A 26,890-nucleotide genomic window follows, 5' to 3' on the forward strand; every position below is an offset into this window, starting at 1 on the left:
GACCTGCCCGCCACTGCCTACCACAGGAACCTCTTTTTCTTTCTTTTTTTTTTTGTCAGTCCCTCTTATCCCTTCTTTCCTGTATCACTTCCTCTTGGCTCATTATTTTTATGCACATTTCTTCTCTGCAATGGAAAATATCTTGTCCCTGACGCCAATTAGCATGACCGAGACCCTTGGTGCTGATGACACGATGAGGCTTCCCATTACTCAGTGGTGTCCTAATGATTTTGCCTCCTTCAAACAGGTGAATGACATCTGTGTCAGAGAATATACATGCTCCACGAAGTACCTCTGTTCATGACCGCTTTATTTGTTCCAAGTTTATAGAATGGTAACCATCAAAAGAGACCTTAGAAATGGCCCTGAGATGTGAGGGGACATGTCCAGGGTCACAGCTGATTAGAAGAGCAGTGGTGAACTTGCGCCTTCGCCCTTTGAGCACAGAGCCATCTACATTGCAGCACGTTGGAAATCACTGACTTTGGAAAAGTTGTTGTCATTGCAGTCAAGTCTTTTTTCACTCACAGACTTGCTGAGAACCCGGCCCCACTCTCCACAAGTGGCCACAGTACATCTTTTCCCCAACTTCATTCCTTTGGAAAGTTCTGATACAAATCATACTCCCCTTCTACACAATAATAATAAATATTGATCTGGAAAGAGTTCTGAGAGATCACGACTTCAACTGGAAAACAAGGAAGGCATTAAAACTATAACCTCTGGAGGACTATTTCCCATTGACCAACTCCCCTCCAAGGAAGAGGATGGGCCCCATGATCTGAGAGCCATGACAGACAATTGTATTGGTCCTCCTTTCCTGTCCTACCCTGAGTATCTGCCTCTCCTTAGTACCTTCCTCAGAGCCCTCTTCACATCCTTGTTCCTTAGGGTATAAATCAGAGGATTGAACATGGGAGTAATTATGGTATAAAAAAGGGCAACAAATTTTCCCTCACTCTCAGAATAACTGTGCATGGGTTGGAGGTATGTATGGATGGCTGAGCCATAAAAAAGGGAAACCACCAGGAGGTGGGAGCCACAAGTTCTGAAAGCCTTTCTTCTCCCAGGCATTGATTGACCCTCAGCAGCGCCTGAACAATATATACATAAGAGCCCAGAGTTCGTGCTGCTGGAACAACCAAGACTATGGCTCGAGCCACAAACATCTTGGCCTCTGCCCCTTTTGTGTCCCCGCAAGCCAGCTTCAGAAGTACAGGCAACTCACAGAAGAAGTGGTTCAGGAGCTGGAGGCCACAGAGAGGCATGACCGTCACGAGGCCTGTCTGAATCAGAGGGTTCATGAAGCTCCCAAGCTAGTAAATAGCCAGGGTCTTGCAGAGAAGAGGGTGCATGATGGCTGCTGTAGTGGAGAGGATGACAGACAGCAGCCCAGCGGTCCAAGGCCATCACCACAAGGAGCACACACTCAGGGGCTCCCAGAGCAAGGCAGATGGAAAGCTGGGCCACACACCCTCTATAGGTGATGGTCCGGTCGGGTCCATGAAGGTTGACCAGAAGCTGGGGCACAGTGCTGGTGGTATAGCAGAGGTCAAGGAAGGAGAGGTGGCAGAGAAAGAAATACACAGGCATGTGCAGCTGAGGTTCCAGGAGGGAGAGACTGATGGTGGTGGTGTTGCCAAAGAGAGTTAGGGAGTAGAAAATCGAAATAAAGTCAAAAAAATTGTCTCCAGCTGAGGCCAATCTGAGAAGCCCATTAAAATGAAGCTTTCCCCAAAACTGGTGCTGAAACTTCCCATAGCTTTTCACCTGTTCAAATAGCAGAAGACAACTTAATGCTTAATGCTTATGGAAAACAAGGATTTAAAAAATTTTCACAATTGTCCCTGTATACTCTTAAGTCCTTTATTTTATTATCTATTTTTCTTTTAAGCTCCATTCTGTCCAAACTCCTACTCTTTAGAGTGAAGATCACTAAATGAGGGATGCTGTGACTTCCATTTCATTTGAACTGCAGTCCTGTTTCCTGCTGGTGACTTCAGCCAGGCCACTCAGTCCTTTGGATCTGATGTCTCTTGTCTGCAAGTAGAGGACACCTACTCCCTCCCTCACAGCATTGAGGTTAGGATGAAATTCAGTGATGTGGAAACTGCTTTTAATGGAATATTACTCAGCCATAAAAACAGACAATGTAACGCCATTTGCAGCAACATAGATGCTCCTGGAGAATGTCATTCTAAGTGAAGTAAGCCAGAAAGAGAAAGAAATATACCATATGAGATCGCTCATATGTGGAATCTAGAAAAAAAAAAAACCAGAAACAAAGCATAAATACAAAACAGAAATAGACTCACAGACACAGAATACAAACTTGTGGTTGCCAAGGGGGCGGGGGGTGGGAAGGGATAGACTGGGATTTCAAAATTGTAGAATAGATAAGCAAGATTATACTGTATAGCACAGGGAAATATATACAAGATCTTACGGTAGCTCACAGAGAAAAAAATATGACAATGAATATATATATGTTCATGTATGACTGAAAAATTGTGCTCTACACTGGAATTTGATACAACATTGTAAAATGATTATAAATCAATAAAAAATGTTAAAAAAAAAAAAAAGAATCTAAGGTGCAGCGAGGTAGTATGAGTATTCCATGCTGTTCTCTTTTGCTCCTTTCCTTGGTCTATCAGGTAGTCTGTTTCTATAAATTAGGATCCAGAGCTAACCAGGCTGAAATCACAAGTTTGACCTCTGACTGCTCACTTGCTTCCCTCTGCTCCACCAATATGCTAGCGCACCGGTCCTAGAAGTCCTGCTCATGACCGGCTGCCATCTGTTGAAAAGAACCAAGAAAAGTGTAAATCCATCCTTTCGGGAAAAAACCAACTAGCAACAAGTATGCTCCTTGTGATGACTTGCGATGCCAAGAATACCCTCCTCTTTCTTCTCCAGCTGGTTAAATCCATTCCTCAACTCCTCACAAGCCCAGTTCTCTGTGACAGTTGCTCTATAGCACTTGTCACACTCATTGAATTTTTTAAAATTGTCTTTGTCCCTCTCTGAGTTGTGAGCTCCTAATATTTATTTCTTCCTGTATGGGATACAAAAGGCGCTCAGTGAATGTTACTTTTATTCTTGGCATGGTAGTAAATGTTAAATTAATTTTGTTAAATGAAACATATGACTCTTCCTTCAATCTCATGAAAATTCATTTCTTCTAAGAAACCACATGTTACTAATACACTCTGACGAACTATGAAGCAAGCTATGTATGAAAAGTTGCTCTCCTTTGGAGTTTATTTCTTGTGCTAAAAATCTAAACAGGATTATTTAAAAATAATGTCAGAAGGCAAAGAAGAAACTGGTGCGCAAAAGCAGCCTAGTGTATGCTGAATGTGAACAATATTTGCCAAATTAACTTATTTTTCTTTTTGTTAAGTCTACTGAACTGAGAATCATCCGTGGATCAATGCTGGATCAGTGACTCCAGCAGCATATCTGGATGCCACCCTTGATGTTCTTGTGGAAAATAGAGAGAAAGTGTGAATTAGTGATAACAAAGTGCTTAAACCATGGGTAGCTTAACCAACACAACAATCCTGTTTTTTTCCTTTTTTTCCCAAATTCTATAAAATTTATTTAACCTTGTATATTTTTATATTTAGTAGCTTACATAAATGCAAATAAAAATTTTAATTGGTCAAAAATGGCAGTGAGGGTGAATAAGGGACAGACATCTTCAGTCTTCCTATTCACGGTCCGTCATATTTCCCTTTTGGAAACTCCTCCTCCACTGGCCTCCATGATACACTCTCTCTTCATTTTCTTCTGTCCGCTTTATCTACTCAAGTTTACTCTCCTTTGATGGTTCCTCTTCCTTCAATCAGTGGCTTACATAGTATCTTTCCCTGGAAACTTTCCGGGGCTCTCTCCTCACTTTACACACGCTCTCCGGGGACCCAGCTCATGGCTCCATCTACTGCTCATGACCTCCAGACAGTGACTCTGAACCAAGATTGCTCTCCAGAACTTCACAGAGAGGTGAGGAAGATATTCTTTTTATAAATTGTACAGAGGCCTTGGAGTATAAATGTGAATATAGGAACTTACTAATTTTCAACAAGGCATAAGTTGATAGAAAAAAGAACAGAAGTGAAGTGAATGTACACCAGAGGCCCTACAAGGGGGGAAGTGTAAACAAGACAGGACATGCTTGGAGGAAAAGGGATATGAAGGATGAACCAAAGGAAGAAAAAAACCAAGGAAAAAACCAGGGTCGTTAGCTCAGTTCGGGGAGAGAGGCGTTGGAACCACACGTGTGTGCCATCTGACTGGGTGCAGAGCTGCCCGAGTGTAGACTGGGACCTGATGTCCATCTCTTTGGGCCCCAGGGAAAGGAAACAGTATCACAAGGACAGGTAAGCCAGACTAGCTGTTCCAGGTGAAGCTTCACCCAAGACTTTGATAAAATCCCCAGGTTTTGGGGCCATGGGGCTCAGGTCTACAGTTTCAGAAATTTGACTTTCCTGAGTAATTTCTTAACATTTAAATAAACTATTTTTATAACTTAAAAACAAACAAACAAACAAGTAAGTAGTCTGAGAAATCAATTCAACTAAAACTCCGTAAGAGACTTCACAGATTTAAATCCCACTACCTGACAATTCGCCCGGCTGTCAGCAGAGGGCAGCCCTGCCCAATGAAAACCAAGTTCAGATGAGCAACTTGCCGCATAAGCCAAGAATCGAGACAGTTAATCTGGGCAGTGGAGTTATGGATGAACTTTATTTTTTTAATTTTTCCACATTTTACAAAATCTACACAATGAGCATTATATTACTTATATGAACAGAAAAAAAGTTATTTAAAAATAAGGTATTCTGCAACTTTCTGTCAAATGGTACAGAAAATTATATATTTGCTATATGGAAAAGTATGAATTATTGCATTATCTCAGTGGGAGGAATATGAGTCTTCTTGGTACTGGTCTTTCAACTTCTCTATGGGTTTGAAAATTTTCACAATTAAAAACTTGGAGATTATTTTGAATATAAATTTTTTTAAAGTTTTGGGAGGAAAAAAAGATACTCATATCTTTTAATTCAAGGACCACTTTTCTCTCAGTAATAGAACCAGTCTCCTAGACAGCCATATCCTCCCTTCCTAGGGATTAAAGAGTAAGTGTTTAAAAATCTTATTCTCCAAATATTTGTTTAAAAATTTCCTTCTGTTTACATAAAATCGTGTAACATTTCAGTAACAGAACATAGTACCTAAGAGTACCAGTGTTACCAAGTCCAAACTCGTTCTGCTTGCCTGCACGACAGGCCAATAAACTGGGAGACGAGGTGCTGGGGCAAGGAATGGTGACCTTATTCGGAAAGCCGGCAGACCGAGAGGATGGCCGACCAATATCTTGGAGAACCACCCTGCTCAAGTCAGAATACAGACTCCTATTATACAAAAAAACCCAAAAAAACAAAAAAACAGGGGAGGGGGTGTGGTTGGTTGTTGCAAACTTCTTGGTGTAGGAATTCTTTGTTCTTGCAGCTGTCCACATGGGCCACGTCATGGTGCTCCTGCAAAACCTGCAACAAAACAAATGTTATTCTCAATTCTGCAACTTGTTATCTTTACATGAGCGCAGAGCTAGCAAGACTAAGCCTAGAAAACAAAGGAACAGATCTAATATAGAGTCAGATTTGGTTTGCTCTATTACACCAGGTACTATTGTTGCCTAAGGAATCACTCCAAAACTTAGCATCGCAGAACAACCATTTTACTTTGCTCCTATTTGTGGATCATAAATTCAGGAAGGGATTGTCCAGGCAGCTGTCACTTGGAGTGTCCCCTGCAGTTGCAGTCAGGCGTTGGCAGGGCAGCAGACATCTAAAGGCTGGATATGCAAGGTGGCTGATTCGCATGGCTAAGGCCTCTCCAGCGATGCAGTCTCAGGTCATCAGACTTCTTCCAAGGCAGTCTGCACAGCTGGAGGCTCGGGGCTTGTGCAGTCTAGCAAACAAGATAGAGACCAGGCACAGCTACAGGAACAGTAAAAAGATCATGGCTTCCAGGGGTTTGGGGAGAGGGAGGGAGGGATACACAGATGGAGCACAAGGGATTTTTAGGGCGATGAAATTATCCTGTATGATATTATAGTGATGGCTGCATGTCATTATGTATTTGTCAAAACCCACAGAATGTACAACATCAAGAGTGAACCCTGATGTAAACTATGGACTTTGGTTGATAATAATGTGTCCGTGTTGGGCTGTCAGTTGTACTAAATATGCCACACTGATGAGGGATGTTGAAGGTAGGGGAGTATATATGTGTGGGTGGGGAGGGCTATGTGTGAACTTCCTGTATTTTCTGCTCAGTTCAGCTGTGAACCTGAAACTGCTCTAAAAAAAAAAAAAGTCTATATATTAAAAAAAAAAAAAAAAAAAAAAAAAAAGATAGCGGCCAGGTCCCCTTTCATGATCTGGGAACTCACTCTTGCTCACTGCATGACTTAAGAGAAGTTTTAGCTGAACACATGGTTGCCACTCCATTTCCCGTTCTCCCGTCCAACTAGGGGAACTAGAGCAAGTTTTGGTGAGTGGGAGGTAGGGGAAGGGTGATATGTACAAATTCTAGGTTTCATTCTAAAAAAGAAGGAGGTGTGCCCTCCCCTCCTCTTTTCCTCCTTTCTGACTGGAGCCAGGGCACCATCTTTGACTAGGAGCTGGGAGCCGTGTGTTGAAGATCATAGAAGACAAAATGGAAGGCTGAGTTCTTGGTGGGTGTGGATCTGCTGGAGCAGCCCTAAGACACCACCCATCTGGACTTTGGAACAAACCACAAATAAAACATCTTATTTCGGCCACGATCATTTTGGGTCTCTGTTCCAGCTGCCATCCTGATACCCTGTTAGCCAAAGGTCCTCTGCTTTTAATACGAGTGTATAGTGCATCTCGTGGAAGGGATACACTGATTTTTGTGAAACAGAGCAGGACCCTGTGAGGCCTTCCCAGGGACAGACATGGGCCCTCCCAGCCCCTCACCCGCAGATCCCCCACCTCTTGTTTGTTAAAAAAAAAAAAAAGCTTTAGCCTCCTAGGCCGTCCCAGAGTTCCAAAGAGCAAATTTAATCAGATAAATGAGAAAATTCAGAAACAAAGGAAAGCAGTCAAGCAAGCCTGTGCCTCAAGACAGATGTGGTGCCAGTCCCCACATCAGCACGGGGCCCCTCCCTGATCGGACTCAGGTCCGGCTGCTCACTGCTGGAAAATCAATACCAGAAAGGCAAATATTGGTAGCAGGGAAAGTTGCTCTAATCAGAAAGCTGGCAATCTGGGGAGAAGGCAGACCCCAGTGTCCCCCAAAACCAACTCTGAAGATTCTGTTCAGCCATGACACTTTTTAAAGGGAAAAGAGGGGAAGTAATCTCGACTAATCACCGAGGCAGAAGGTTAGGTTCTGCATCTTTTCCCACTGCATGCAGCATGGCTGACTCCTCGAGATCTTTCTTCAAATGTTATCTTGTCCGTGCAGTCTGTCTGCAGGATTGCTAAGGGGGCTGCCGGGGGTAGAGAGCTGCTCATTCTTTTACTACTTAATTTTTCGTTCCTACTTCTATTAATCTAGGGAAAGAATCAACAGGTTAGGCAAGATATTGTGTGCACTTAGAGCATAAGTCAGGAGTTCGGTTAAATGTTACCTAGTGATCTGGTTTTTATAATTAAGGTCAGAGGGAAACAGAGATGAATCAACGGAAAAGTGGCAGAATTGCTCCTTACGTGACCTCTGCCCCAAGCATAAACACCCTGTGTGTGACTTGCCCACCTTAGATGGAGGGTGGGTTGGAACAGATGGAAGTTCAAGGGCTCAAAGGAAATCCCTTCAGGAAGCCTAAAATCCCACGTGTTTGTTGAGGATATTTAAGGAAGAGGGTAAATGATTAAAAACTATGGTGAAGGTGAATATTTGACATGGCTATAAAACAATATATAGAGTATATATAAATGTTTAACTTATATAAAGCTAAATAAACATTTATGTAACTTTATGGGTTTTATAGATGTTTTATCTATTTATTTACATATGTAAGAAAGAAGTCTGATAGGTTTAAACAGAGATAAGGGGGTCATGTGGACGTGTGAATGTTTATATTATCTGTTTCCTGATTTCGAAAATGAACATGTATTGCTTTTGCAATATGAAAAAAAGTAAATGATACCTATCATTTTAAAAGGGGTGTTGTCTCTAACAATCTAAATGCAGCCCACCCTCACCCCTCCTCTGCCTCCCACCTTGTCCTCAACCCCACCTTCAGCCCTGTCCCTGACCCCCTACCAAGTCCCAGCCTCAATCCCCGGCCCTGGCTGGGTTTTGAAGAAACCCCAGGGGATTAACTGAAGGTTCAGGGGAGCCCTGGCCAGAGACTCTACTCAACACATTTGTTCACACTTGGGGTGACTCACCCTAAAATTAGATCTCACCAGAGGACCAAGATAAGAGAGGAGGACAAAAGAGGGAAGACAGAAACAGCAGTGGTTCCAGAGATCAGCAGGAAGTGGAGGAGGAAGGGCTGTGGGTCACCAGCAGAGGCAGAGGGGCCAAGGCCAGGGCAGAGGAGTGGTGGGCCAGCCCGAATCTCTTCTGGGCCCACAAACATACCTGGTCCCTGCGAGGCCTCCTGCGGGCAGCTGACACCCTGTGCGCCACACGGACACACCCTCCCCCTGCGGGGACTTGCAACCTGCGAGCGCCGAGCCAGTTAGTCACCTTTCAGTGAGGGCCCACCTGGCCTGGGAGCTCTGTTGAGCTGGGTGAGCTCTTTGGAATTATCTTTAATCTCCGAACTCAAGGGTAGCAGAATTCTGCAGGATTTAATGACACCATGCTTGTCCATTTGGTGTTTCCACTTGCTCTGTTACCCACGGGAAGATGGTGGTTTATGAGGAGTGGCAGCCATGCACTTATCAGTCACACCTGAGGATGCCTGGGCATGGTAAAGTTGGCGTCTCTGGGGACCCGCATCAGAAAGAAAAGAATCAAGACACATAGACCTGTCAAAGTGCTCCTCACTTCAGGAGAAACCTGAGTCTCTGTTTCTGTTTTTGTTTTTTTTTTTTAATGGAAGTACTGGGGATTGAACCCAGGACCTCATGCATGCTAAGCATGTGCTCTACCTCTGAGCTACACCCACACCCCCGCCTGCATCTGCAGAGTGTCTCCTCCTTGGTAATCTCTCCAGGAGGACTGCCTTCCCTCCCCACCTGCTGTTTGACTTGGCAGCCCAGTCCCCCTACCCCCATCACCCTGGACCCTGAGGGAGGGGAAACCAGAGTATAGGAAAGCTGAGGAGATGGTCTTGGAGGAAAGGCAGTAAAAGATAGAAATAGAACAGGCCAGACTAAGTAGTGATTATCAGCATGGGATCCATTCAAATCCTGGCTCTGCCTCAACTCGGGGTGTGACCTTGGGCAAACCAACCTCTCTGCGCCTGATTCCTCACCTGTGAAACGGGAGCTCTACTTACCTCCCACGATCGCTTTGAGGATTAAATGAGTTAATACTCAGAACAACGCACTTGGCAAGCAATGTTAAATAAATTGAGCCCTAAGAGTATGGATTCTGGCAGCCAAAGTACACTGGCCCAACTCTGTTAGGCAGGAGGGAGAGCCTCGCAAATCGTGGGTAATGGCGACCTCCTGACCCCAGAAGGGAGGCCAGAGCTGCTCCCTTAGTGACCTGGTGACACTCCCTTCTCCACAACTCACCCATCCAGTGTGCAGCTCAAGAATGGTTTGTCAACAAAGTCACCTAGCCCTGGCTTTTCAAACCCACTAATGAAATCACGCTGGTGGGTCCTAAGCAGCATTTAAAAAAAAAAAAATTGGCAGAAAATAGAAGCCCTTAGGATAGTTATGGGAAAAGTTTGCCATTTATGTGTGGATGTTCCAGGTGGCAGTGTAAAAAACGCATCTCCCTGGGGTCATGGTCAGGACTCTGAGTCCACTGCCAGTTATGAGCTCTGCATCCCAGGGCTCAGGGGCAGGTCCTGGAAGATGCAGAGGAAATGCTGCCTGAGCCAGCAGGGGACACCCTGCACAAGGCACCCACTGCAGGAGGGAATTTCCCATGTCCTCTCTCAGACCAGGCCTTCTGGCTCAGACCAAGCCCAAGGCCACTGAAAGCCCCATGGCCCACCTCTAGCAGCAGCAGGGAGGTGAAGCCTTGGGCCCCCCTCCACCTCCAAGCCTGGCCTTTCCTTCACACCTGTGCCCACCCTCTGCTCTCCCATGACATCCCCCCACTCGCTGCTTGTCTTCATCATCTGCTTTCCTTCCTTCCAGCTCCTTCCTTTTAGTTCTCATTCTCCTTTTCCTCCTTTCTTCCTCTCCCCTTCACCTCCTTTTCCACTCCCTCCTCCTTTTCCGGGGACACACAAACACGCACAGAGTTTTTCAGACAATTCAGCCTTTACTTTATTTTTGAAAATAATTCTGTAGTTTCAATTTTCTTCCATGAACTGAGGTCAGGCAAGAAACAAAAACACACGCATTGCTCTTCAACCCTCCATCTGTACCCTAATCTGTGCGCACGGGAATGCTCAGGGGAGAAGGGAGGGAGGCCGGGCTGAAAGGTCTGAGCTGCTTCATCTCACACTGAGAGGTCCTCCAGAAGCCATGGGCCAAGCCAGTGCGGGCCATCCGAGAGCACAGGGAAGGGATTTTGAAAGGACCAGATGGGGGACAGTCCGTACAAGGAACATGAGGGAGGGGTGCCCCAGCACCCAAGACCTCCCCTCGCCACGGCGGATGAGCTGAGGAGAGGTCTTGCTTTCTCCCTTCAACTTTGCCTCTTAGAATCATGAATCTCTAGGCTGCAGGGAAAGAAGAGCTGAGAGGTCAGGGACAAAGGAGAGAGGGGAGGAAGAGAAACATGGGCAGGAGGCAGTAAACCTTAACAACTTAACAGCTCCCCTGGGTCCCGGATGATGATACCCCTTTGGTTAGTCTCATTTTGGCCACAAATGCATCTCCTCCTCACATATTCCAGCCACTCAACCTGCTCCAATCGGGGGACAGTGGGCACGGGTGGGGGGCAGGTGTAAAAGGAGGGCTCATACTCTGGCTGGAAGACCCAGGACAGTAAAAAGAGACCTGGTCGAGAGAACTAAGTTGCCAACCTCTCTGCAGATGCCCTAGAAGAAAACCTGGAACATGGAAGTCTGTGGCCTCAACGAGCCCCAGTCTCCCTAAACCACACAGTGGTTTCCTGCTTAGTAATGCTCCCCCAACATGCCCCAGAAGATTCCCCTGATTTGACGTCCTTGAGAAAGGGAGAATAACCCTCACCTTACCATCTGTGCACTCAAATGCCACTCAAAAAAGGGAAAAAAAGGAGATAAATGGACCCAAGAGAAAAACAGAGAGGACGATGCGGTCCAGGGACTGCAGTCCTGTCTTAGCCCACGATATGGCAGGGAGGGGCCCCAGGAGGGACAGGCAGGTGCTGCTAATTCCAGCTAGGATCATAGCCGTCCCACGTCTGGGGTGGGGCCAGGTGGACACGGCGGCCCCGGTACAGGAAGCTGACGATGCCCCGGTAGCCAGCCCTAGGGACACCAGACTTGAGGTCATCCATGACTCCCAGGGCCTTGGCAAAGGCCTTGAAGCTGTCCCTGCCCGTGTACTGCACCCGCACCTCCCCAAGCTCGCTCCGCTCACTGGTCCTCACTTTCTCCACCTGCAGCAGGGGAGCACCGTAGACACGGGCAAGGAAATCTGTGTCGTAGGCTTCCTGCCGCAGGTAGGACAGGTCCAGCTGGGTGAAGGGCACAAAGTGCTGGTTCAGCTTGATAAACTTGAGGTGCTGGTCAAAGAACTGCCCGTGGCTCACACCCTTGCGGCCAAAGGTCATTGTCCTAGAGATTTCAGGCCGCACACAGGCCCGGCCCTGCCGCTGCTCAGGCCGGCGCATCCAGTCGTCCCAGAAGGCCTTGGGCCACTTGGGCTCCAGCTCAGCCCAGAGCTCGGCCAACAGCAGCCAGCCCAGGCCAGGGAAGAAGTCTGTGCGGTAGAGCAGCTCGGGCTTGCTCGAGTCCACCATCTGCTCCTTGCCGTTGTCGTTCCAGGCAGACACACACCAGAGGGAGGGGTCGGCCCGCAGCAGTGGGTAGGTGGCCTGGAAGTACTCAAAGAAGTCTGGAGCCACCTCCAGGTCATCCTCCACCACCACCGCCGCTGGGAACTTGAACGTGTGAAAGACCTGCCCCAGCGCCCAGCGGTAGTGCCGTGCGATCTTGTAGTAGCCCTGGAACTTGCGGTGGTCGGGCGGCACTGCGATGTTGCTCAGGTCGGGCTGCCGGATGTGCGTGACGGCACTGCCGTAGGAGGCGATGACCTGGGCTGTCTCCTCGTGCCCGCAGTCCTGGCTGACGATGATGGGGAAGCGCTCAGCCGAAGGCCGATAGTGCAGCAGCTTGTCCAAGCAGCGCCGGACAGTGCTGCGGTCACAGGCGATGACCAGGATGGGGATCACAGCTGGTGGGGAGGTCACAGGCACGCGCGGTGGCACAGGCGGGGCCACGGTGGGTACCCTCCACCGCTGGCTCCACCTAGCATGGTGTTCCCTGATCTGCTGCAACAGCCCCCGCTGCCGCTCCAACTCCACCTCGGCGTCCTGGGCCAGGCGGATCACCTCCCGGGTGAGGCTGGCGGGGTCGTCATCGAGCGCGCTGTCTGCGGGCAGCCTGCCAGGCGCCGGGCGCGTCCAAAAGAAGAGGAGCAGCAGGGCGTTCCAGGCCACGAAGAGGATGGCGCCCCACAGCACAAGCCCTGCTGGCTGCTTCTTCAGCATCCTGGCCCCCGCGGGGGAGGCGGGCAAGGGTGGGGCTCAAGGTCGCCCTCGTCTTGCCGGGCTCACACCCCCGAGTCCTAAGGATGCTTCCTCTGGGCTCTGGGGTTAGCAAGCAGCCACGCACCTGAGCAGAGGAGAGAGAAAACCAACCATCATCACAAAGGCACGGGGCTGCCCGGGGGTGGCAGAATGGGGCGGGGGAAGTGTCCAGGAACAGGTGAAGAAGTGCAGGATGAGGAAGGCCAGGGGGTTAACTCCAGGGCTCTCCTAGAAAAGAGCTGCCTGCTCCCTTATCTGTAGGGTCAATCTATATGGGAGAACACGGTTAGGATAACACTCTCCCCGACTCCAAAATAAATTCACGAGTCCTCAGAAAAGCAATACTTGGTGGGGGGAGCAGTGTAGAGTGTGATGGCCATAGGAGAATGGAAGCAAAGGAACTCCTCGTCCCCATTCCCTACCTGACAGATTTCATTTCCCATCTTCCATCCAGAGCTTAGGAGAGGTGTGGGTAAGACTACTCGCCTGCCATTCCTCAAATCAAACTGCCCAAAGATTACTGATTTTAAAACTCTAATATCACACCTCAGGGCTAAAGCCAGCACCTTACCCAATAAGGAAGCGCCAGCAGCATTCCCACGAAGGTCAAAGCCAAGCCGCCCACGGTCTACATGACTATTTAACATTCTGTTGGAGGGATCAGCCAAGTGCAACTGGACTGCAGAACACAATTAAAGGCAGAGGAAGTGGAAAAGAAGCAAAGCTATCTGAACCTATTGATGCCATGAGAATATACCTGGAAAACTCTAAGAGAATCAATGATAAACTCAACCCGAACAGTCAAAGAATTTGAGCAACGTAGTGGGATATAAAAATTAACATGCGAAGATCAATAGCCTTCATGTCCACAAATAATAACTCATTTACAAAAGTAATGAAAGACAAAACCCTATTTATAATAGCTATGAAAATGATATACTATTTAGGAGTAAACTTAACTAGAAATATTTAAAACTTCATGAACCTATAATTCCTGAAAGACGCAAAAGAAGACTGAACTATCCCTTATTCTTGGTTAGGACATCTCAGTGTCATCAAAAATCTCAATAAAAATGCTTTTTTATGGAGCTAGACAAATTGGTGCTAAAGTTCATGTGAAAAAAATAAGCGTAACAGAACATCTAGAAAAATGATGAAAATGAGCCGTAAAGAAGGACTAGCCCTACCAGATATTAATATCCTACACATTACAAAGCCTCTATAATTAAGTTTGTGGTGCTGGTATGTAAACAAACAGATCATCCAAAGGAACAGAATTTAAACTCCAGAGATAGACTCAACTACATGTAGAAACCTAATGTAATGACAAAGGGGATATTTAGAATTACTGGGGCAAAAAATAGTCTTTGGGGAAAAAAAAAAAGATCCGTATACAAGAGTAAATTCTAAGTGGATTAGATACCTAAATAAAACTAAAAAAATAAAACTATACGAGTGCTAGAAGAAAACATGGGTCAATTCCTCTACAACCTGGTAAAGGCAAAGGCTTTCTAAGTAGACCCAACATGCAGATGCAGTAACATTAAAAGGACTTTTGCACGGCTAAACACACCATAAGCCAAGTCAAAAGGCAAATCACAAACTGGGTGAGAATACCTACAACATGTATCACAAATAAAAAGCCAATGTCCTAACAGACAAAGAACTTTCTAAAAACTGAGGGGAAAAGAGGCCAAAACTCCGTGTCTAAAAGACTAGGGCAACTCACACCAAAAAATACTAAAATGGTCCTCAGACATATGAAAAGGTGTTCAAGTTCACTCATAAGAAAAATTCTCATTCAGACTGTGTACTAAGATAACATTTCTCACCCACCAGACTGGCAAAAACTCAAACACTCGTCCCAGTCTTGTAAGTGTCAACTGAAGAATAGAAGTTCTTAATTTTGATTACGTCTTAATTATCAGGGTTTCTTCCTTTTATGAATCACGCTTTTGGCATTGAATCTAAGAAATCTTTGCCAAAGTCACAAACATTTTTCCCCCCTATGTTTTCTTTTTTAGATTTTATAGTTTCAGGTTTTACATTTAGGTTTATGATTCATTTTGAGTTAATTCTGGTATATGGTGTAAGGTATGGAACTAATGTCCTTTTACAGCAGTTTGGCAGTTTGTCAAAATGCTAAACAGAGAGTTACCATCTGACCCAGCAAGCCCACTCCTAGATATATATACCCAAGAGAAATGAAAACATATGTCCATACAAAATCCTACATGGAATGTTTATAGCAGCATTATTCATAATTGCCAAAAAGTGGAAACAACCCAAACGCCCATCAACAGGGGAGTATGGATAAACAAACTGTGGTTTACCCAAAGAATGGAATAATATTCAGCAATAAAAAGGAACACACTACTGATACAACACATAGATGAATCTCAAAATAATTAGGCAAGATGTGAAAAAGCACATACATTATGATTCTATTTACATAAATCTCCAGAAAATACAAAGTAACCTATGTTCGCAGAAAGGAGATCAGTGGTTGCCTGGGGTTGGGGGCGGTGAGGAGTCCAAGGGGAGGTATTACAAAGAGACACTAGGAAACTCTGTGGGGTGATAGTTTCATGGGTGTATACATATGTCCAAACTTATCAAAATGTACATTTAAAATATGTTAAGTTCATTATATGTCATTTATAACTCAATAAAACTGATTTTTTTTAAAGCCATTATTGGGTCAAATGACAAAATTGGAATATAAACAGTAGATTAAGGTATCAGTGTTGACTAATTGGTAACCATATTGTGGTGACAAAAAAAAATACCCCAATTCTTAGGTAATACACAGTGAAGTAATTAGGGGTAGAAGGCCATAGTGGACACCAACTTCTCAAATGCTTCAGAACAAAAGTATCATGTATCACGGACACCAAACGGAGCAAAATGCTAATAGGTGAATCTGAGTAAAGGGAATATGAGTGTCCTTGTACGATTTTTATTCTTGCAACTGTTGTATGGTTTGAAATTATTTTCAAATAAAATTTCTTAAAATCAAACATGGCGACATAGCTCACAGCTCTGACTAGCTTTGTGCAATACGGCCGCAGCTGGGCATATCAGTAAGGGGAACTGGGACAATCCACTTGCTCTAAAGTCCTCAGTCACTCAATGGCATGCACCACACACCTGCTGTCTGCCAGGTTCTGGGAAACGATTGGGACACACATCCAATAAGAAGAATGCAGTGGTCCCACCAACCCCCGCACTCTACCAGACCCCATTACTCGGAGGGATCTACCACACCCTCCAATTCCGGGACAGCTGCCAGGCCTGACTGTGCAACTCTCTCCCCAGGCATCCTTGCCTCTGGTCTCAACACTTCACACCCAAAAGTTTCAAGGATATGCTCTCTTGTGCTGGCTGCTCTGCCAGTTACTCTCTACCTCACAGCCCAGTTCTCTAATCCTAGCCAAAACCTCGGGCCCCAGATTTCATCTCTGTGCTCCTGGGCTCTCAAGCAGACAGATCCAGTATCAAAGGATCAAAAGGGCTGATCCTGAAGGGTCTTGAAAGGGAATGGATTCTGCCTCCCTCCTCCAAGACCCTCCCAGCTCCTGCAAGCACCAAGTCTTCCTCCCAGAAACCATCTACCCTCACAACTCCACAGCACCAGTCTTTTCAGAAACCTCAAGCCCATTTCTGTTGTGTCATTAAATTTCCGTTTTATCCATGCTCATATACCAATCAGGATTTCCTAGAAGAGAGACACACACAGATTCCCAGTTTCTTCCTCACTCCCCTTCCTCAGGATATAGTCAATGTTGGATTCCCTAACCCCCAACATCCTGCCTCCTGACTAGGCAGGAAAAGCCTTCAGGTCAAGGGTTGGGGGAAAGAAAAGAGAAACTGAACTCTATCAGCTGAAGTGTCTGTTGGCTTCAGGGCTGGAGCAGCAGGCCTGTCTCTGACTTATTATGAAATACTCAACACTTCATGTAGCTTCTCAGCTGGTCTACCACTATCACTAACCTTGCTTTCCTCTAAGTAATCTTCCCAACAGCAACACAGCATCCTTCTTAAAGTATATGCCTGGTCAAAGCACTAGCCTGCCTTAAAAACCATCAGAGGCTACCACTGCCCACAGAATAAAACTCAGATTCATTTTTATGACACACAGGGCCTTCACAACAAACCGACTCAAACATCCCTTTTCAACCTCTCCTCCAACCACTAACCCCATGAACCCTGTATTCTGGCTTCAACAGGCTACTTAATTCCCCCAGTTAAGTACACTTTGTATGTTGCTGTATCTTTGCTCCGCTGGTCCCGCATCCTTATACATTATCCAAAGCCCCCACCCACAGGCACTACATATCCTTAAGGACCAAGTTCTAGTGAGTCCTTCCTTAACATCCAGGCAGAGCCAGGCCTCCTACAACTCTACTCCCACCGTACTCTCTCCACACCTCCCGTCTTTCTCCTCCGCACTGTAACAAAATCTGTGGCTCTGCTGACCTGGGGGTCTCATCTTGCTCCTTAGAAAAAAAACACTCTGTGACCTCTAAACCTATCACAGTGCTTGGCACATGTATGAAGTTCAAGTAGCCAGATGGAGAACTGCTTGCATTATTAACCAAATCAGGGAGAAAGAAGGCCGAACCTGCAGCCTAACAGTAAAGGATTACATTTTCCAAAGATGACTACTGCATCTCCCATCCCCCATGCTCTTCTTACAAAGTGACAATGACACTCCTCCCTCCAGAGCTGCGCGAGGTGAGGTCTACGTTCCCTCTCTTTGATCTGTGACTACAGAGGAAGTGATGATTATGTGACTTAAGAGACTAGTTCATGAAAGGCAACAGAGTTTCCACTTGGTGCTCCTGAGATGCCTGCTCTTGGAAACCAGCCACCAAGGTAAGAGGACACCCAGGCCACAGAGACGGGACACCCGTTGGTATTCCAACTGACAACCAGCATGAACCACTAGACACGGAAGAAGCCTTCCAGGTGATTCCAGCCCCAGCTACATCTGACTGCAACCGCATGAAAGACCAGGAGCAAGAACCACATAGCTGAGACAGGAATAAAATAACTCTGTTGTTTTTAAGCCACTAGGTTTTGGGGTGATTTGTTATGTGGTAATAAGTACCTGAATAAACGAGTAAAATAGAATCTCAGTAGCCTTGATCAGCAGAGCAATTGTTCCTCGTGCCCTCTGCACTCAGGCCCCAAGTCCAAATTCTGAGGCCTGCCTCAACTCATACTCTCTTCCTTACTAGATTATCTACTGCTGAATAATAAAAGCACCTAGTGGCTTAAAACAGTAATAATCATTTATTCCCTCTCAGTTTCTATAGGTGAGGAATTTGGACAGTGCAGCACAGACCTGTCTTTGCTCTGCAATGTCTGGGAGACTCCCCTGCAGGCTAATTCTCTCACATGTCTGCAGGCTGATGTTGGCATCAGCTGAGATGTCAGCTGGAATGCTGGCTGGAACACCTCCATGTGGTCTGTCCACATGGCCTGGGCTTCCTCTGAACATGATGGCTGAATTCCAAAAGTGAGTGTCCCAAGGGAAAACACAAGTCAGGTGAGCTGTACCCTTTTCATGATCCAGCCTTGGATCACTTCTGACTTATTCACAGATCAGGGGAATCACGAGTTGCTGGCTACACTGAAGGGAAGAGAAACACAGATCCCCCCACTACCGGGTGGGAAGAGGGCAGTGTCCTACTGTGACAACTGTAGAATGGAAATATTTAAGGGTGTGGCCATTCTGGGAAAATACAATCTGCCACACCTCCCTTTTCTAAAACAGAACAACAGTCCTTAACCTTGACCTGAGTCCCTGATGTTCTACCATGACATTTACCCACAAAGCACTTTTATTTGCCAGTGTTTTCACAGCTTCTTCAGGGAAGTGACACAGCTGGTCCGCACCAAGTACAAAGACATCTGCACTGTGGCGGGAGAGGAGTGAACCTTTTTAGTAAATAAAACCCTAAACCGAAACCCAGGAGGCTCCGGGCAGGTCCTGCCACCCGCTGTGGGTCTCAGTTTCCTCTTCTGTAGAAATGCCTAGGAGCTGTGAGATCCCTTTCTAAAACTCCGCTTCCCATGGTATCCTCTAGCCAGTCCTCCGAGGCCAAAAAAAAAAAAAAAAAAAAAAGTTTCTTAAACAGCAAGAGAACAACAGATCATCAAATTCCCATTGTGAACCATAGACCAGAAGTCTAATTTAGCTTTTAGAAAGCATGAAAGTTGAAGGAATGTTGACAGGCCTGCCCTTCTATCTCTGTCTTGCTTAGTATGTTAAATGCCTAAAAAAATCAGAAAGTATAGAACATACCACAGATAATGGAGACCTAACGGAATTACATTCTTGTTCATTACCAGAACTCTGCTAGACTCCTGTACCATGTACCAGGCTCCATAATTTCAGAAGGATGTTAGAACTGAAAGGGAGTCAGAGAAAATGCACTAAATAATTCAAGGGCTTAGAGAATAAGACCTAGGAGGGAAGGGATGCAGGTTATTCATCCTGGAAAAGAAAAGGCTAAAGGGAAATACGATGCTAGTGCAGCAAAAAGCACGAAGGCCTGGGAAACCAAGTAACCTCGGGCAAGTCACTTGTGCCTTGGTTCTCTCATTTGAACAGGAAAAGGGTTGATCTGGATCATCTCCAAGGTCCCTGGGCCCTGATGACGAAAAGGGCAGTGACAATTTCCCCCATGTCCCAAAAAAGAAATGAGTTTAACCTGTCACATATGCCACTGAGTTGAGACATACCACGATGCTTTCTAACCTGAGAAAAGGGCAGAGAGTGGGGATCCAGGAGAGAGACCGCAGTGGTGTCGGGTAATGGGGTCAGGGAGGGGTGATTCAAGATTTGAGGCAGACACAGGAGGATGTAAGCATCTAAGAGAAAAGGCTGCATGGTCTGAAAAGTATTATAAACGACAGAAAATGAAGCTGAACCTCTCAGCCAGCCGCGTTCTTAAAGCAAAGGCTAATTAAACACGTCACAGGGGCAAAGGTTAACCAAAGTGGAGCCTCATCCCGGGGCTCATGGTTCTGTGCAGACACAGAGTAGGTGGCTGGCCACAGCCTCTCTGCTCCTGAGTTTATAAGATGGGGGCCCTGCACGACTCAGGGGTCCCCTACTCCACACACTTTAGCAAACAGGTAGGAAAAAGTTTTTTTTTTTTGACAATTTACACATTTCTACATTGAGTCAATTCTTCCTTTCGGCAGAGGAGGAAGAACCCCTAGGAACTTGTGGAAAGGACGCTGGGGTGGGGTCTGGGGAAAGGCCACCCCGCATTCCCCTCCCCAGACCGTCTCAGGCGACCCCACCTCCACCAGGCCCGGCACCCACGGACGCCCGGAGGCTGGGTTTCACCCCCGCCTCCCTGCCGGCGGAGCCCGCCCTCTCCAACAGCTGGAGGCCCGGGATTCCGAAAGCTGAACGCAGAGTTCCACTTCCCGGCTCGGGAGGGGGCGCGCGGCCGGGACCCGGGGCGGCCCGGGCCAAGTCCCTCTCGCTGGGGCTCCCGGGCACCGCGGCTGTCGGGGGACCCGAGCCCCGGGAGCGTCCTCTCGGCTCCCGCGGAGCCTCCCTGTCAGACCTCGGTCCCCTTCCGGGGACCAGCCCCAGAACTGACGGACGCCGGAGTCCCGGGGCCCCTACTCACCAGGTCCTTCCAACTCCGCGGCCCTGAACTTGGCCCGCCCCGGGGCGTGGGGAGCGAGCCCGGTGCCCCGGCGCGTCCCGGGCGCTCGCGCGGCTGCCGGCGCCTTCCGCCTGGCCGGCCCTTCCTGCAGCGCGCCGGGGCCCGACCGCCGGGCGGGCAACGTGGCCCTTCCCCGGGGAGGGCGGGGCGGGGCAGGCCGGGGGGCGGGGCCCACCGCCCCTCCTCGCCTGGGGCCCCTGCTTCCCCGCCTGGCCCCATCGCCCGACTTCTCATAAGAACACCCCAACTTTTCCGGGGCCCCCAACTTCGGGAGATGCTGTGGAGGCAGCTGTTACCACTGGGCCCTGCGCTGCTCCCAATCGCAACGCCACGAGTCGATATCCGTCAGCGCAACCACACTCAACCCACTCCAGTCCAGACTACTCCTGACGACTCCCCAGACCCAGCCCGAGCCCAGGACCTCCTGGAGTTGAGGGGGAGAGCCTAGCAGCCGATCTCAGGAGTGCGTAAACCAAACCCAAGGCCAAGGGTCTGGTGGCCTGCTCCCCGCAACCCCTAGCTTCCGGGAGGGAGGAGTCAGGGGCAATGGAGGGGCTGCAGGGTACAGGGATGTGAGAACAGGAACCAGGGCGCCAAAATGGAAGCCAGGGAGGAAACACCTGCAGCCAAAATCGAGAAACATCAAGTTTTTTCTTTTTCTTTTCTTTGTCTGTTTATTCCTTTCCGGGTGGGTAATGGGTGCTGTTAGTTCTGAGTAAAAGAGCAGAGACAGAACTTTCCCCAGGGCAGACCCACCAGACCTAAAGAGGAAAAGCCTCAATCAGGCTCGTGGTAGCCCCGTGAAAGGGGATGGGGGAAGACCCTGGAAAAGCCTAGATGTCTATATCTGACCCTAAGAAGTGAGGGTGGGGAGCTGAGAACCGGCTGCTCATGCAGACGACTTTCCTGAGAAGGAGTGAGTCCAAGGCCAGCCCTACCATGTGATCGGACCACTCTTCTGGCACTAGCACCTTCCCGCATCCACTTCCCTCCCGTGCTCCAGAGCACAGAGCAGGCCAGAACTTTGTGGTGTGTGGTTACTGACTGACTTCCCTCCCTAACTTGTTTCTAATTAAAACTAGGAAATAGGCAGGGTTCTTGAGAAACAAAGGCAGGACATGCCCTAAAGTTCCTCACATAGGGGTGAGGAGTTCAAACAAAATTGCACAGAGGCCTCCACATGCCAGACCCCTTCCTCAGCCTCTCCTTTAACTTTCCTAGCAGCTCTGCAGAGTATCCGTTATCATCCCATTCCACAGATGAGGAGTTTGAGGCTTAGGTTAAGTGCCAACTTGCTGAAGGTCACAATATCTAATGAGGGTCATGGCCGAGTTTTAGACCCAAGCATTACTGCTTCCAAAGATGGAAACTCATTCCCTCCCCTCATGCAGCCTTGAGTACAGTGCTCTTTGAGATGACTGTGTGTCCAATGACAGGCACACAGTGGGACAGCAGGGAAAACCTGCAGTTGGAGCTGACACCTCAGTGAGGCTGGACTGTATGTGGGTGTGTGTGTGTGTGTGTCCACGGTCTCCAGTTCAGCTGACTATATGGAATGTGACAGGAGATGGGAGCTCATGCTCATGTGCCAGCCAGCAGCCGATGTTTCTGTACCTCGGCTCTCTAAACTTTTCCTCATGGAAGGCCTAATACTAATACTCCATGTCAAGGCAAAAGGAAAAATCATAAAGTTTCCTGAAAGTGTGAGAAGTTGGGAAATACTGTATATCCAAGATATTAGGAGCTGAAGTCAGTGTCCAGGACAAAGGACATAATGGAACGCTGAAAGGCTGGGAAAACAACCAGCCCATGAGATGCCAGATTCCCACCTCTACCAATAATCCTTCTCCATCTAAGGCTGTTCAGTGAGGAACAGGACAGGTGACTGTGTGCCAAAACTCACGCCCCATCGCTACAGTCCTCTGTTTAAATTCCAAGGCTCCCAGGAAGATCTAAGAGTAGAAATTCCCTGACTGTAAGAGGACTGGCCCAAAACAAAAGGACCTGGTTAAAGAATCAAGCTGAGCTGAATTCTTGGATGGAAGCAAGAGAAAACATTTGGTTTGAGAGGCAAGAAGCCAGGGTGATGAATGCCAAACTGACCTGGGAAAAGAGGCTCTTGACTGAGGTTTCATGGAAAGGGGTTTGGGGGGAAGGAGGGCAGAAACAAGGAGGCAGGTGACTGAATTCTGGGGATGAAACTGGGATTGGATTCTGTGAGGATGGAAAGAATAGGAAGATCTGGTCCCAGCCAACCCCAACTACTTCCAAAAGAGGCCTGGAGAAATAAGAAGGAAGTGAAAATTGTTTCAGGAAACTGCTCTCCCATAAACTACGCCCAAGATACCCTGTATTTTTTTTATAATTTGGAAAGAATTCATGCTCTGAACTTAGAACAGGACTTAGCTTGAAACCATCAGCAGAAATAAAAGCAAAGTTTGAAATCAATGATGTATCTATTTTCCCCTCTCCCCTCCTCTCAACATCCCCACTCCCTAGACAGACCCAGAACCTCAGCTCATCAAGACCAAAGAAAAAAGATTAACATGATAATCACTGAGCACTGTCTGTGAAATGGAACTTTTGGTTAGCCACTGCCAATTCCTTTTGGAAGAAAAAAGGGTATAAATAAATTCAGTTACAACACACACAACATTTGGTTAAGTCTATCACTGGTCCTGGCTAAGTGGTTAGACCCCCAGTGAGTGCGGTGCCTTGGCATCCTGGCACCTCCGTGAGAAGGCTGATGGCTGTCTTGAGAGGACTGTCTTGTGGAAGGGTCAGGCAGAGGGCAGGAATACTGCTTTCAGCGGAAACGACAGGGAAGAGGAATTCTGGCTTACTCTAGGGAGGAAATGTCTTACCAGAGAGGCTGGCTGACAGGGCACTGGAGCTCCCCTCCCTGGAGGTCTGCAGCAGAATCCGGACGGCCCTTGTCAGGTCAGATGCTGTAAAAACCAGCACAGCCCTGGGCAGGCGATCACAGTGTCTGCCACTCCACACTTAGGCAAGCCCTTCCTGCTCAGGGCTTCCAAAGCATCCCCTCAGGAAGAATAATCCCTGCTCTGTTCTCTTCACAACAATGTGGTGACGAAAAACTGACCCAATACAATAGCCTGGATACTTCACATAATGTAAGCACTGTACAAATACAGCACAACTCTGTTACTCCCAGTGCTTCGAAGCACTCCCAGGCCTCCCAGGCAGGATGAGGGCTGCAGAGGCATCCCGGGACCACACGCCCCTGAGGGTGATCCTGGTGTCTAAGCAAAGACTAGCACCAGAAATTTGCTGGGCAAAGCTGGGGGTGGTGACATGCCCACCCTGAAATCCACACCTTTTGAAGTAGAAGCCTGGCCCCAAAGGGGCTGCCCCAGGCGTCAGACCAGAGAAGAACAACCAGACCAGGAAGGGTGGGTCAGGAACTCCACCCAGTTCTGTCTGCCCAGCCCTCAGGCCACTGGGGGACTCAGGGACTCCTATGGCAGAGAAGCAAGGGAGGAAAAAAGAAAGACACTAAGTCAGAAATGCATGATTTTGGCTTGCAAATGACCTCTGTTATTGTTGCCAGCCCCCAGTGAATGTGAGGTCCAGGTGTTACACAGCCAGTGAGAGGCAAAGAGATGCTAGAAGCCAGGCTTCCTAACCTTAGCTGAGGCCACCATACCCCACTGTCCATCAAAATTCCCAACACCTCTCTTTTCTGCTGTTGCTGTCACTGAGAAAAGCAGGCACCATGGCACGGGTAAACTGGAGTTCAAGGAAGGAGCAAGCAAGAAGTACAAAGGTGACCTTAAACAGGTTCTGCTTCAAGTGGGAACAGAGCCTGTGAAGATACAGAAGGCTAAAAAATGGCAGTCTGAAAAAAAAAAAAAAAAAAAAACTGGCATCTTACAGAGCAGGAGAGAAGACCAGGCTATGGCATAGGGAGGAAAGGTCCAGTGTCACTCCAAGAACTGGAGATCCATCTCCCAGCCAGCCACTCAGCCCTTGAGTCTTACATTTTCCTCCACTGACACTTCCTTACACTTCAATCTGCTACCAAGCACTTGCCAAACTGACTGGAGAGCTCTGAGGGTTGACACCAGGTATCTGGCAGAAGCCCTCAACCTCAGATCTCCTTGAACCCGTGCAACTTTGCCACCACTTCATGACCCCAGGTATTGTGTATCAGCAAAAGGATGAGACAGATTCAGGGCCGGATTTTAATTAAGGACAAATAAGGCTTCTGAAAGAACACTAATTCAATAAAAGAGCAGAACTCCTAATTCAGGGTTTTTCCTCTATGTACTGTCTATACAAGCATATCAAGCAACGTCAGTGTCGCTGTTGTACGAGTACACGGCCCTGGATACTTCTCCAAATCTACCATTTCATTTGCTCCTTGTTAACAACCTGTGGATGGCTTGCAAAGTTCGTTATCCTCATTTTGCAAGTGAAGAGAACACGAATCCTGATTCCCAAACCCGTGTTCTGTTCCTCTGCTCTTTCCATGAGGTTTCACAGCCTACACGTTCTTATTGGGGAAGGAGGAGAGACAATTTAGTAAGTTCTCTGGACCATCTCCCACCTGCCAGTCCCCCCAAGGAGGTTCTATTCAGTTAGCGCCCCAAAACACAGCAGCCTGCCTCTGCCTGGATAATCCATTCCAGGGTTGTACTTAGCCCAGATTGACTTGGAATCCTATTATCTCAGTGTTGAAAAGGCCCTTACAGGTAATCTGATTCAATCTCCCTTCTGAAGCCTGAATTATTTTCATGTTCTCCTTGGCCTACCCTACAACTGCCATTGCCCACAACCTCTTACAAGGTACTCCTCCTGCCTGGGTAAGGAGAGGCTAGGAACAAGCCTGCACCCCTAGACAGTGAAGGGGAAGTGAAGCTTCCTGTGACCCATCAGGTTCCAGGTTCTCATCAGGGCACTTCCTGAATGGCTGCATTCCCCAGACTTACCCTACTCAACACTTTCTGCATGGGAGCAGCAAGACACCAAGCGGGAAATGAGACAGGAGCCTTACCTTTCTTCTCTTCTCTCAGCTGCTCCCCTGAAGATCATCAAACCCCCATCCAGCACTCCATTTCCAAAACTGAGAATCCCAAATCAGATACACCAAACAAATTGCAGCTTCTCTCCTCTTATCCAGGTCCAAAGTCCATGGCTGAGTGAACTGAGGGGGAGGAGTCTGGGGGGGGAAGGGGTATGTCCAGGCCCCTCCCCCCCCACTGCAGGCTTCAGTGTCCCTCCCAGGGGTCTGTTACATCCCTTCATTCAGCTGGTTTATTAAGCCCACAGTCTGGTGATAGGCAGATCCCGGGTACTATCCCATCTTTTGTTCAGGGAGGGGAAGGCATCCACTGTGAGGGCTGGCCAGTCCGTCTTCTGCTGGGGCTCATGAGAAGAAACAGGCCTTAGAACCAGCATGGCCCAGGAAGCTGATTTCTGTTTTAACCTGCAGAATATTTAAACATCATGACACTCTCTAATCTATTATATACCCAAAGGGATTCCTAAGATTCCCTACCTAAATTACATTCCTTTACTCAATCATCAAAAACCCTTCCTTAAACACTCCACAAGGTTATACAAAGTACCTACCTCACTCACATACTGCACCCCAAAACACAGTCACTTCATCAATATGTACGCACATGAAGGCTTAGGATAAAGTAAAGATAGCACCTATTCGCACTGTAGAGAAGTAACCAAAACCACTAGTGTGTGGAGACTGTCTTCTAACAAATAGAGAAAAGAACATCCTCCTGTTCTAGTGTCTTGTTAGTGCCACACACTAATCGCCCTACATCTCCCAAGCTTCTTAGGGTGTGCAGTGTTTTAATCGGCCAGCTCTCCCTGACTGAACTAAATCCATTCCAGACCTAGATGCTGGCGCCTTCCACAAGCATTCTTTGCTCCCTTCCCTTCACCCTCACCTCCCCCTCTGCTTCCAAAACTGTGCCAAGGATGTAATTCCCAGCCTCCGGTCAAACTCCTTCCCGGGGCCACTCCCGAGAGCACTCTCCTGGAATGTTAGAGGTCAGAGTCCTACCAGCAATAGTCCCAGTGATGTTCCAATTTTGCAATCCAGTAGCCCACCCTGGCCGCTCCCTCCCTTCTAAGTTTATTCTCAAACATCACACACATACACATACACACACGCAAGCACGCACACACGCACGCGCCCTTCCTTCCTGTAGGGGCGTGGCGTCCACAAGAACGCCCCCCCACCCAGCCAAGAATTTAACTCCTCCCACCCTTCTCGGAATCCCGAGCTCGGTGTTCACCCGGGAAGAGGGTGACAACGCGATCCTCTCTAGACTCTGTCACCCACCCCTCCA

At 47.7% G+C, this 26,890-nt stretch overlaps 2 protein-coding genes and 1 long non-coding RNA gene across 5 annotated transcripts; 1 reads left to right on the plus strand and 2 right to left on the minus strand.

Moving 5' to 3' along the window:
* Positions 1 to 809: 809 nt before the first annotated feature.
* Positions 810 to 1,760, minus strand: LOC106728817 (olfactory receptor 2Y1). Its single transcript, XM_032467894.1, is given in 4 exon segments — positions 810 to 1,079; positions 1,082 to 1,364; positions 1,366 to 1,682; positions 1,685 to 1,760. Coding segments are annotated over 4 exon segments (930 nt in total). The 3' UTR covers positions 810 to 825.
* A 4,018-nt stretch (positions 1,761 to 5,778) lies between these two features.
* LOC116662815 lies at positions 5,779 to 22,745 on the plus strand. Its single transcript, XR_004318903.1, has 3 exons — positions 5,779 to 5,789; positions 10,177 to 10,183; positions 22,669 to 22,745. It is a non-coding gene; the product is annotated as an uncharacterized LOC116662815 (long non-coding RNA).
* On the minus strand, positions 10,418 to 26,860 carry MGAT1 (alpha-1,3-mannosyl-glycoprotein 2-beta-N-acetylglucosaminyltransferase). 3 transcript variants are annotated; one of them, XM_014553559.2, is made up of 3 exons: positions 26,602 to 26,860; positions 25,573 to 26,004; positions 10,418 to 12,943 (listed from the first exon to the last, which is right to left on the minus strand). In XM_014553559.2, exon 3 carries the CDS (start codon positions 12,817 to 12,819, stop codon positions 11,476 to 11,478), a length of 1,344 nt encoding a protein of 447 aa, XP_014409045.1. In that variant the 5' UTR covers positions 12,820 to 12,943; positions 25,573 to 26,004; positions 26,602 to 26,860; the 3' UTR covers positions 10,418 to 11,475. The 3 variants fall into 3 exon arrangements, with proteins under 3 accessions (XP_014409045.1, XP_006178041.1, XP_032333138.1); XM_006177979.3 differs by having other exon boundaries at positions 26,486 to 26,860; XM_032477247.1 differs by lacking the exons at positions 25,573 to 26,004; positions 26,602 to 26,860 and adding an exon at positions 20,517 to 20,686.
* Positions 26,861 to 26,890: the final 30 nt, after the last annotated feature.

The sequence above is a fragment of the Camelus ferus genome, chromosome 3, assembly GCF_009834535.1.
Source record: "Camelus ferus isolate YT-003-E chromosome 3, BCGSAC_Cfer_1.0, whole genome shotgun sequence".
Taxonomy (NCBI): domain Eukaryota; kingdom Metazoa; phylum Chordata; class Mammalia; order Artiodactyla; family Camelidae; genus Camelus; species Camelus ferus.

Coding starts and splice junctions, on each gene's coding strand:
- MGAT1 (XM_014553559.2), bottom strand. CDS start 12,819: ATGCTGAAGAAGCAGCCAGCAGGGCTTGTGCTGTGGGGCGCCATCCTC.